The 12,763-nt window shown below is 43.3% G+C and overlaps 2 protein-coding genes across 2 annotated transcripts in view; one reads left to right on the top strand and one right to left on the bottom strand.

Annotated features, from left to right (window-relative positions):
- Positions 1–380: 380 nt before the first annotated feature.
- Positions 381–2,465, bottom strand: trhrb (thyrotropin-releasing hormone receptor b). The gene is made up of 2 exons (XM_077007837.1): positions 1,460–2,465; positions 381–1,167 (listed from the first exon to the last, which is right to left on the bottom strand). Exons 1-2 carry the CDS (start codon positions 2,219–2,221, stop codon positions 784–786), a joined length of 1,146 nt encoding a protein of 381 aa, XP_076863952.1. The 5' UTR covers positions 2,222–2,465; the 3' UTR covers positions 381–783.
- An 8,117-nt stretch (positions 2,466–10,582) lies between these two features.
- Positions 10,583–12,763, top strand: part of LOC143516281 (transmembrane protein 74) — a 2,926-nt gene continuing 745 nt past the window's right edge. Inside the window, exons 1-2 of the mRNA XM_077007838.1 lie at positions 10,583–10,703; positions 11,153–12,763. The exon at positions 11,153–12,763 is cut by the window's right edge and continues 745 nt beyond it. Of these exons, the coding sequence (XP_076863953.1) occupies positions 11,198–12,049 (852 nt within the window). The 5' untranslated portion in view covers positions 10,583–10,703; positions 11,153–11,197 and the 3' untranslated portion in view covers positions 12,050–12,763. The remainder of the gene's footprint in view (positions 10,704–11,152) is intronic.

Here is a 12,763-nt window from a genome sequence, read left to right on the forward strand (position 1 = left end):
GTAAAGACATTCTTTAGGCATCGGTACTCATCGTACTTTTCCTCCAGAAAACAACCTGTTCATGTAAACCAATGTAAACCTTTCATTTCAGGTGTAAACCTATTCTCACTTTACTAACACTTAACTGATTCATCATCCCGGGGCTTTGGATACAACAGTGATCAATGATCTCTACTTTTCTAAGTGTAAACTGCAAACTGACTGGCATAATATGGAATGTCCAGAAGATTAATCATGCATCTGCGTGCACGCATGCGCACACACACACACACACACACACACACACACACACACACACACATGGACGTAGTTTTGATTTCATAAGTGGGGGGGACACAACCTGGGGTGGCGAACTGTTGAGCGGGGGGGGGGGGGGGTGCTGCATGATCCTAGTGCTAGATTTGTCGCTATTTGGATATTGGTTTTTTAACCGTTAAAAAGTGGGGGGGACATGACTTCGTCGCTACTTAAATATTTGGTTTTAACTGTAAAAACTGGGGGGGACCAAAACCGGCTTTTGAAAAAGTCCCCCCCCAAAACTACGTCCGTGCACACACACACACAGAGGGAGAGAGAGAGAGAGAGAGAGGTAAATCAATACATATATATACATATATATCAATATACATATATATATCACATAGCTATTCCGCTATGTGTTGATTGTAACTGGGATCTCTTTATTATTTAGATTGTTTGAGTAAATGATTGCTGTATAAAGGTCATGTATTATGTGACCTGGCTGATAGCCGCTTAAGCACAGCTCTCCTGGGCGACAGGCCGTTACTTGGCTGCCAGTTCTTCTGCCAGATCGTTGGGATCTTCTGTCAGTTCATCTATCTCCGTGGAAAAATGTTCCGTGCTCTCGATCATGGACGTTTCCTTAGCAACACTGTAGCTTAGCGCCACGCTGTACGCCGCCTGTTTGGCCTGAGCGCGAGCCCCACAGCTGCAGAGCTTCCTGAAAGCAGCGCGGAACTTTTGCGACATGGCGTTGTAGATAACGGGGTTGACGGCGCTGTTCAGGTACAGACAGGAGCGGCAGAAGAGCAGGTACCATGCGTCCAGGTAGGCTTCTTTTAGGAAGGAGTTCACCACCACAAGAGTGCGATAGGGCATCCAGAGAACAGCAAAAATAATTACCACCACGGCCAGCATTTTAGTCACCTGTCACGGGAGAAGCAACACAAGCATGTTTTTATATTTAGTTAAACTAAATAAGTAAGGGCAGCTGAATACTCGGAGTGAGAAACGATGTTTATCGCATTCATGTACAAAAATAACGATATCTAAGTGAAAAGTGAAAATGTGTAGCTTGTGATTGCTGCTGTAACTTGGTTAGATGTACCTGGTGTTTCCTGTGACACATTATATAAACAGTGTTCTCAAAGTCCCTTAAAAATAATTGCAACCCAAGAACTACACCGACCACTGCTGCTAACTGGTTTGTGTGGCTCACCTGTCTTCGCGAAGCTGCCGTAGCACTTGAGCACTGACTTGAGTTTTTTAGATGCATTTTATTACTTATTGAAAAGTCGTTGGGTCCGTTCTTAACCTTGGGTAGCGGATTCAGGAAAAGAATCCTTGCAATGAGTCCATATAAAATAGTGGCAAGCGTGAGAGGTAGAACGAAGAAAACACCGAAATCAAAAAAGTAAATAGGCAAATACAGCTTTCTGGACACTTTGTAGGCACACGTTATAATGGTTACGTCCTCATACACAAGCTCTTCAATGTCGGTCAGGTAAAACCACATAACGCAGTACATCGACGTGAAAAGCCAAACTCCAAATATGATCTTCTTCGCCCGAGAGTAAGTGCACAAAAACTGCGCCTTGATTGGGTGGCATATCGCGATGTACCTCTCGACAGTAAAGGCTGTTATAGAACAAGAAGATGAGTTGATGCCTAAATACTGAAAATAAGTTATGCACATGCAACCGGAATAACCGAAGATCCAAGATCCGTAAACGCTGTCCGCTACACTCGGCAAGCCGGCGGCTATCAGCACCATAAGATCCGCAACAGCCAAGCTCACCAAGTAACAGTTGGTGGGGGTCCGCATGTGCTTCGTCGTAATGACCACCAGTATGACCATCACGTTCCCCACGATGCCCAAAGCGCAAATCACGAAGACGACAAAAGCGCTGATTACCTTGTATTCTATACTGCGGTCGGTCCAAGTTCCCAAAGTACTGTTGGCGGAAGTTAAGTTCTCCATTCTCGCAGTCTTGGTAAATGGAGAAATGTTAATACATAGTCGTCTGACTTGCGTCCCCGCAGAAATTTTAATGTCAAGCAGGGCAACTTGAATCAAGATAAAAGTAATTTAAACGGAGCGATGTAGGCGTAGACGCACATGTATAATCCAAAAAGATAGGATTATTTTAAAAATAGGATTTAGACGTCATTCAGCCTTTCTGTTGAACAAAAAAGTGCTCAGGTGCGCTCTGTGCGCCTTTACTGATGTCTGCTACGCGCGCCCCTGTCATATAAAAGGCGCTTATCAAGGACAGCGCCTGTAGTGCTGGATCGTTTCGCTACAGGCTGCATGATTCGTTGCGCAACAGGGGCGTTCTTGGGAAGTCCACAAGACTATTCAAATTATCGGATATGCTCTTATTTTATTCGACCCTAGGACTGATTTCTGGGACGTTAATTTTATGATGATCTTTTTCCGGCATTTTATGGAGCCTTCTAAGTTCTTATTCATCATAAACCATTAACTTTTGACGTGCGTCTTTGCACTGCTTGAAATAATTATGCACGATCGATTGAACCAAATGAATTGAATGTGCATTGAATGTACATATGATTGAAACACTAGCCACTTCGGCAGTATTGAAAGTCCTTCTATACACGATCGATTAAACTAATCCATTTGATGTACATATGACGTATGCACTTACCATACCATGAACCGTCCTTCTGGTCTAAACGAGCCCTGCTCAGTTATACCAAGAGTTGGTCATTGTTTTTCTTTGGATCACCTGAGATGCAGTTAAATGTGTGGAGACTAAAAACAAATCCTCACCACACACTTTATAAAAACACCTAGTTTGCACTTGTAGGTGTGTTTGCACTTACAGTCCGATTGTCGCCAAGCACAGCCCGGTGTCCACCTCTCAGTGTTACAGTGCTACATGTTGACCTTGCCTTCCCAACCTGGTATCAATATGCATGTTTATGGTCCATATTTTTTGATGATTGGATGTCGTGTGCGGAGTGTACATACAGTATATGTGACAGTAGACCGTCCAACTCTAAGCCAGCTAAACTAAGCTAATAATGAGGTAGGTGCAGGGTGACGTTTCCTCTGCTGAAGTAGGACGCATCTTTCATCCGGGTTACAGGGATTGTTTTGGAATATATGGGAAACCCAGCCTAATCTCCTTGCACCTGATCAGCCCCTGAATTACGTTCTCTAATGCACGCTGCCATATTGCCTACCCTACTTGATCTGGCTGCACATGTAAACAGTGTAAATAGGTTGTGAATACTGTAAATATGCTTATTAGTGGGAAGGAGTTTGTTCAACTCATGCAAGGGTGGTTTGCAGACTTTTTCAGAAGCTCAAGTAAGTGAAAAAGAATGTGTGTGTGTGTGTGTGTGTGTGTGTGTGGGTGTGTGTGTGTGGGTGGGTGTGTGGGTGTGTGTGTGTGTGTGTGTGTGTGTGGGTGTGTGTGTGTGTGTGTGGGTGTGTGTGTGTGGGTGGGTGTGTGGGTGTGTGTGTGTGTGTGTGTGTGTGTGGGTGTGTGTGTGTGTGTGTGGGTGGGTGTGTGTGTGTGTGTGTGGGTGGGTGTGTGTGTGTGTGGGTGGGTGTGTGGGTGGGTGTGTGGGTGTGTGTGTGTGTGTGTGTGTGTGTGTGTGTGGGTGTGTGTGTGTGTGTGGGTGTGTGTGTGTGTGTGCACATGCATGTGCAGAGCTGGGGCAGCAACTGCCTGTGGAGACAGTTTTAACTTTCAGTTGAATGCTATTTATCAAAGGAGAGTCATAGATTATTGAAGACCAATGAATACCACAAGCCAACCGGCGGTTCATCGACAGGTGTGACCCTTTAAATGCACTGGTCACTGATTGAACCTGCTTGTTGAGATTGCTTTCCGATATATAAAGTTATAAAGTAAAATACAGTAGAGATCATGTCACACTTGGAGCACAGGTGCTTTGAGTCCATGTCCAGAGTGCATGTGTTCTGCAGGTGCATCTCTTTACCCTGCAGCTCTTGATCTCAGGATGTTCTCTGGTCATTCTTGGATGTTTCCAAACCCTGTGTGTACGCTCAGCTGGAATGAGGAAGTCATGATGCAGCATTGACTTCTGTTCTGCTCCAACTATACTAACAAACACCAGCAGGCCCAGGGTGGGAGGAGCTTAACAGGTGTTTTGAAGCAGTTGCTTTGATGGTGTTTTTTAGTCTGTGAAGTTTTGAGGCCCTCTGTCTTTGTTTTGCATCATTTTACCTGCATTTCCAGTTCCAGATAATTTTAGATTTTTTTTGGAGGCAGCAACCTTAGAACAGACCTGAATGCACAATCTCACTCCACAGTAGTTTCAATGTAAGATTGTTTAACATAATTCAGAACTCCTGTAATAACTAAGGACTTCTGTAGTCCAGAATAAATGAATCCAACGTTAAGCTAATTAAAACCAATCAAATATTATCTTACAACAACCAAAGAGTACCTTGTAAATATTCTTTTGCATTTTTACATCTCTGGTGGGACTGTGGTGGCATGGTGGTGTGGTGGTTAGCGCTGTCGCCTTACAGCAAGGCAGTCTGGGTTCGATTCTCAGTCTGGGCTGCTCTGTGTGAAGTTTACATGTTCTCCCTGTGCCTGTGTGGGTTTTCTCCGGGTACTCCGGTTTCTTCCCATGGTCCAAAGACATGTGTGTTAGATTGATTGATCACTCTAAATTGCCCATAGGTGTGCGTGTGTGTTGGCCATGCGGTGGACTGGCGACCTGCCCATGGTGTACCCTGCCTTTGCCTGGAGATGCTGGGATTGGCTCCAGCCCCCCTGTGACCCCGACTAATGGGATTAAGTGTTTTGGATAATGAATGAATGGTGGGACTGTAGTATCAGTATCTGTAGTATGTAGTATCTATTGATTAAAGTCAGTTATTTTTACGTGGGTGTTGGTCTGTTTTTTTCTCCACCATTTTGCAGTTTGCAAAACACAGCTGGATACTGGGTGATTTACTCTGCAATCTGTAGGTCATTTGAAAGTAATGCAGTGCAAACTTGCATTGAACAAAAATGTTCAAATTGATTTTTACTGGGTTAATCAGGGCCTTTTGAGTCTTGTCATATATACAATTAGTGAAGAAGTTATGTTAAAAATCAAAACTTTTAATGCAAACTATGGATGTAAAGCCCCTGTGCCCACACACATTTACACACACTGTTTCCTTATGTAATGTATCGTGACATTCTCTCAATTGTGCACGATTTTCCCTCCTATTATCCAAATGGTTCAGTAACATTTGGCTGAAGTCTTCACCACATATATATATGGCTCCTTTATGAATATAATTGACTCATTGGGGATCACAGTTGTTCCTTTCGTCCAAGATTATGGAGGTGAGAAATATTCTCCTCCTCACCAACTGTGACCATGGCACCATGACAGCTCGGAGAACGTCCGTCTCTTCCTGCCAGGTCTTCATGCTTGTGTCACGAGGGCTGTTGTCGGGATGACAGAGGGGATAGGTCACCCCCGTAGCAGCTGGTGGTGTGTTACTACTTCTGACTTGTGTCAGGATTCTGTCATTTCCGGTAGACTATTAGACGGCTTGTTTTTGAAAGCATCAGGTGGAGACAAGATGAAATGCGAAGAACCTGAGCAGATGTAGCTGCTGCACCATCATCTGCTATCCCATCTTGAACATGCCTCCTGTGGGTGGAGTCACAGATGGACACACGACCCTGTACAATTATTTTGCAGTGTCACATATATGCATATTCAGTATTATGGACGACTATTGTATTCTTGTACATTGCTCTGTGTTACATGTATGAAACCTCTTGGAATTCAGAGTCATTATGAGAAGAGCTTATTTATGTGCTTTACTGCCACCTTGTGTTGAAGCAAAGAACTATTCCTTAAGATATTGGACTCAAGAATCAGGAACGGCTGGAACACCCTAAGATTGGCCCTAATGCCCCGTTTACTGTCCCTATCTAGAGAGAACCTCACACTGCTTCCATGCTCAGTAATGTGTAGAACAGTTCTTCTGTGTTGTCTGGGACAGAATTGTTTTTACATTACAAATGAATTTTAGGCATTTGTATCCCTGACCACTTGATTTGAGTGACTGTAGCACATGACTGTAGCACAGAGACATTTAAGACCCCTTTTACACTTGTACTTAACACTAATCTGATCACACATATTAATACCATGTGTAAATGTAGTCAAAGTTTGCCAATAGGAAACAAATAAGTATGCATGAAAAGGAAATCACATTGGTCAGTTCTATTTTTCTTTTCGTTGTCTTCCACTGTTTCAGTAAATGGTCTGTCTGTGAATTGGTTCTTCAACAAGGGATCCTTTTGGGATCCTTTTGGGATCCTTTTATAGGAATTGAGCAATTTAGATTGCTGCACTTCTGTCAGCAAAGCCTTTTTAAACCCACAGACAATCTTCCTTCAAACCACATATAGACCTCTACCATACAGAGCCAACAAAGGCATGGAACCGGCTGATGCGGAATAAACGTGAGTGTATTTCTCCACTACCCTTGTAAATGTAACTGCTCCACCATCATCCCTGAATATATTACACTTCTGTTCTCTTAATGTGGTGCCTGCCAGCTGAGCTGTAAACCATATTTATGGTCTGAAGTGATCCTTGACTGCTCAGATTTATGGGCCTGGAGGAGGCATGCATTGCGAGGTAATGCAGGAAGGTCGGAAGGAAGTCCTGGTCGGTGCGTCCGTCCCGGACGCCTGTGTCTCGAGGCCAGTCATAAACAGCAGGCTTGACCCCTCCCCCTCTGCTGGCCTGATAAGTGTTGACCAACTGTAGCAAATAAACAATGTACTGTTGCTATGGAATCCTTTTTTTCCCCCAGCATCCCATCATCCCAAATTGTGTTTTCTTTCGTTCAGTGAAATTAGTGGAATATGTTACGTTCATTATAAAGCCACTTGACTGTTGATGGACATTTCCACTCATCCCAAAGGTGCTTGAGTGGCGGGCTTGATGGAGGACACACAAGTTTCTCTACACCAAACATGCCAAACCACGTTTTTCATGGCTCTCAATTTGCGCACAGGGTCACAGTCATGCTGGAATAGAAAAGCGCATTCCGCAAATCGTTTGCAGGCTAAATTCCTGCGTAAGCTGCAGTATTAACATTAACCTTCACTGCAAGAGGCTAAAGCCTGTAAAACGTTTCACACTATTATTCCTCCAAACTTTACCATCAGAACGTCGCATTCTGGAAGGTAGCATTCTCCTGGCATCTGCCAAACCCATATTCATCCATCACACAGTGAAGTGTGATTCATCACTCTAGAAAAAAAAAACCATTTCCAAATGTGGGCATTGTGCATAATGATCTCAAGCGTGTGTGCAGCTGTTCAGTCAGAAACCCATTTCATTAAGCCCCCGATGTAAAGCTCTTGTGCACGCTTCCAGAGGCACGTTTACACTGTAGTGATGCAACATGTATGTGGACATGATTCAGCATGCAAGGATGGAGTGTACATTTTCGGGATATGAAAATAATTACTGCAAATATCTGAGCAGTCACACAGTAAAGATTTCTGCAACTGGAGTGAGGTTATATGACCATTAATGTATTTATGTCGTCTTGTCGTTTAACCACAAATGTGTTAAATGCAACAACACGCAGTAATTGTATGTTTACATCAGTGTATCAGTCTTCATCAGTCAAACTCTGATTAGCTCTCGAAAATGTGCTGCACAATTCCATGGAAACGAACCGTTTAGCCTACGCAGAGTGGCGGAATCTTTGGAAGCAGCACATTCACAGCTGGTTGTACTTTTAATAAGCAAATGCAGCAATTAAAATGACCAGAGATTGTGCATAACTTAAAAGTAAAACGTTCTGGTTCAACCAGTGTTGCTTTCTGGAGGCTTCTGTGTATAGAGGAGTATGGATGCATGGCACCCCACCACCCGTTGGAGCAGAGCTGCAGCTACACCACTTCACCACCGTGCTGTGTGAGGAGTGCTGTGCCACTTCAGTCTGAACCGGCAACTGTGGCAATTTGTGGAAAAGGTGACGTTCTTTGGGGATAAAAGTCACTGAGCTCATCAGTGCTCAGCAGGACTGGTTTGCCTGCCTGTGTCTGTCTGTGAAGATTGCATGACTATGTGCATCATTTTATATAGATGAACAATGGATGTGGCTGAAACACCAAAACTCAATAAGTAGGAACAATGCCCTAATCACCACAAAGTGCACGTATGACCATAGAGTGCAACTTTGAACAGAGAGTGTGTGAGAATAGAGTGTATGGGACCAGAGAGTGAACATGCGTGAGTATAGAGTGTACAATTGTGAGTATAGAGTGTATATGTGTGAGTATAGAGTGTACGCGTGTGAGTACAGAGTGTATGTGTGTGAGTATAGAGTGTACATGTACATGGATTTTCAGCATGATCTTCTGACAGTTGATTTGTTGAAATGCCTTACTGCCATATATATATATATATACTTATATGTATATATAAGTGCATTTCATAATGCAAACCTTTTCAATACATTCACAATGGCTTAAATTCAATTATATTCCCTAAAGTATCCAAATGGATTCAGTGTTAATTAAATGACTGAGCTAAAGCTGTTCACTATGGTATGTTATTATAATTGCCTTTTCCATTACTGATAAACAACTTATTAAATGGGACTGGAGGGGGAACAAAGAGTCTAGAGTTCAGGTTTAGTCTTCTTTGGGGCTTCATCCAGTCAAAGTCCTGCCTTTTCAGAAGCCCAGATACGCATCATCCCCGGTTGGTGGGTTTGGACCGGAGGCCGTCGGGTCCCTCTGGCTGTGCCGGCCCAACCTCCGCTCTGCCTCAGCGCTCAACGCTCTCCTCTATTCTTAGCTCTACCCTGCTCCCGTTTCACAGCCAATCTATCACCAGAAACGCCACGTCGGTGGGCAGCAGTAAACAAACACGACACACTGCATCTCGGCGACATGGTCACGTGACATCGTCACACTGCATCTCGGCGACATGGTCACGTGACGTCAGCTCAAATCCCTCGCCATCGGCTGGTGGACAATGTATATCATTCCGTGGTGTATGCCAAATGTGTCAATGATGAGTGTATAATAATGATTTTGAATATGTTGGCTGTCAGTGCCTATTAACCATCGTCTGACAGGTTTCTGGTGATCTCAGTAAGGAAGTTCTGGTCTCTGTATAGCGACACGTAAAAGAGGAAAAAGATACATTCGTTTTTTTTTTCAGATTGCCTTTTCAAAGAATTTGTTGTTCATAAAAGTACTGATACTTTTTCAAATGTATAACCCTGGCCCGCGCATTCTTCAAACTGAAATGTGTGCAATTGGGTACACACTGTGTTTAAGTGTGTTTGTGTATTGTGCACACTCTTATGTATGTGAGGATGTGCCACTGGTGAAATATGTTTTTATAAAACATGGTCTCTAATGCGCTCTCCTGCAGATTTATGGTAGGTATACTTTTGTAAGAAATGCTGTTTCTCTTAACTCCTGCTGCACAGTATGCAGTTGTATTCAGTTAGGATGACAAATACAGTAGAGAATATTTTTTCTGTCACCAAGCAAGGAGCATGTGCTCGGTTTATGTCTTATGTCTACTGAGTGAGTCATCCTTTTTGTGTGTAAGAGAGGGAGAGAGAGAGAGAGAGAAAATCCTTCACCCAGTAGCTAAAGACATCCTGAAGGAAACTTCCAGATCCATTTATTTATTACTTTAAGCTGCCCCTAACAGTCGTTGTGACAAGACTTGAGTGCCTCATGCAGCACTCGGCGTTAGTAAAGGGTGAATTTAATCTTCCTATAGCGTGCAAGAAAGAAACAGTGAGTCGAGCGCCAGCTGTGACCTACAGCAAACTGAACGCATACTTGAACGTTGTGCTATAAGCACAGGGGGTCACTGCGGTCTCGTTCTATGTAAAAAAAAAACAGAGCAAAGACATCAAAGTTTTGGCGGCAACAGTAGCCTACACTTAAAAAAACCCCACAGACGTGTAAAAAGTATGCGTACCTAAAAGTGCATTGTATCAAACTTAAAAGGCGGCTTCAACATCTAGACATGCTATATATATATATATATATATATATATATATATATATATATATATATATATATATATATATATATATATATATATCTTTGCTGCCTCAGTGCTTCAAATAATCCGTAGGCCATATCACGTCATATTATTATGCCGTACGTATTTACAGCTACACATAAACAACCTCCATTCACATCAATTCACTGCGCGAGATGGGGTTTTTTTTGACAACACGCGCCTTCCTTTTTCTCGGTCTCGTTCGCGATACTCTTGCTGACAGCGCGCGGCGCTTTGAGCGCACAGAGGGGAAAAATCCATCACGGCCACTGCGAGCAGAGTAGCGCTGTGCGTAGGAGGCTCTCGTCGATTCTTTCCTTTTAATTACCGTACTACTGTCAGTGACAAGCCAGGAACGAGCGCAAGAAGGTGCACACAAAAGGTAGGTTATTTAAGAGTACTGTTTTAGTGAAATACACGAAGCATTTCAGCGGCTTGTATATTGTGTACTTTGTTAAATGGAACACTATGAACCGAATCACTAATAACTCTATATAGTTTATGATAGTGATAAGGGCAGAGGATTAAGACACGTTGTCATGAATCAGAAAACTATTGATATTGGGAAGAACCCGCCTTTTATTGTAGTTTATTTAATTTCTATATTAGTTTCTAAGTGGCTCGAGAAAAAGGTTCAGGCTAACACCTTATATCAAATTAAAAAATCCAATCTATTTGGTAAACAACTGCAAAGTATGTTGCTCTAATCTGCTCATTCCCTTACAAACGTGGGCAATATGCAGTGATGCTAGACCATATGTCTCGAATGCATAAGGAAAATTCGCTTTACCAATTCATGTTTCGACTGCTGTTTTGTTTTTAAAATTAAAGATGCTGGGCGTTCAGTGACATGAGCACGGGAGCACCCTAAATCCAATGGCCGAGCTAAAGATCCTCTACTTAGAGCGTCTAAGCAGCCAACGCGAAAACAGGGATATCGAAAGGACTTTGAACCATCAACAAAGTTATAACTCAACGGGCGCAGATGAAAAAGCTTTTTTAATTGAGCACCACTGCGAAGAATTGGACGAGCATGCTAACGAAGCGCCGTGCTTTTCAGCACCGTGGACAGCGCCCCAGACTATCGGAAGGCTTCGCATGCTTGACGAATGGGGAATTGACGAAGAAGTTCATATATGCCATGATAAGGAGACGGCATTCGCTAGTATGGACGATATCGGTAGTCGACCAGACAGTCCACAGCACTCACGAGAGACTAACTCTGATCATTTAAGCGGCGGTGCTTTGAGTCATCTCCAGGAGGGTTCCCCGGACCTCTCCATGTTGGACGAAGAGGATTTTGCAGCGGAATCGCCCGAAAAGTCGGTGGATTACGGATTCATAAGTGCTGTTACGTTTCTAGTTACAGGGTTATCTTTGGTGGTGGTTTCCTATACTGTCCCACGCGACGTCAAAGTGAACCCCGACGGCATATCGGCTCGAGAAATGGAACGCCTCGAGCGGGAAAATGCTAGGGTGGGCGCCCACCTGGATAGATGTGTAATCGCGGGGCTGTGTCTGCTCACCCTTGGCGGTGTGGTGCTCTCAACCTTATTGATGATCTCATTATATAAAGGCGAAATGGTCAGGAGACAGGCGTTTGCCTACTCGAAGCATTCCGCTAAACTTTATGGTTCTATCAACTTCGGAGGTGTTGGCAGCCCGGCCGCTGTTCCGTCGCACTTATCCCTTGACGAGGATGAAATACCTGTTGAAATCTCGAGCTGACATGACACCGCAGTAACTCTGTGTGCACGCTCTGGTCTTGGCAAGGCACTGGCCATAACTGTCAGTACCAAATAAAACAAATGGAGCAGTCCTATAATTCTCCAGACTGAGAAACCAAATATTAAATGTGTGTGTTGTCGTTTTGTTTTAGACTGAACTCTGAAGGTAATCTAAGTGCTGAACCATGAATGTTTGGAGGAACAGTAAACCTGCATTCTGTGTGATGTTCACGTGAACCTTTTCCTTGCATGGGGATGCTGATTGTGAAGTAAATGTTTCATAGTAAATTTTCAGTGTAGAAATAATGTTACTGTGGGACCATCAAACCTTTTTGTGCCTGTGTACACACACACACACACACACACAACATCCTATATTTTGCCACATAATAGTTATATGAGCAAAACCACATACCCTTTTCCTCTGTATTTTTATATTCTATCTGTATGACAGCTTTGCTCATCTCTTATCACCATGCAAATGTTGCATCTCCAAGTGAAATTATTGCCTCTATTTGCATGTACATCCAAATGAATAGGTGCACATTTATAGGAATGTGTTTATGCTGAACGGTTTTAGCTAGCTTACGTTTGTAATGAACACAGGCGCGATCCCTGTGTTACTATACGCGCACACACAAATGCACACGTCTCAGTAATCAGTAAGCCGTCTGAGTACACAACTCTGATGGGAACAGTCTTCATTCACCATGAC

This window comes from Brachyhypopomus gauderio, chromosome 6 (assembly GCF_052324685.1).
Source record: "Brachyhypopomus gauderio isolate BG-103 chromosome 6, BGAUD_0.2, whole genome shotgun sequence".
NCBI classification, from domain to species: domain Eukaryota; kingdom Metazoa; phylum Chordata; class Actinopteri; order Gymnotiformes; family Hypopomidae; genus Brachyhypopomus; species Brachyhypopomus gauderio.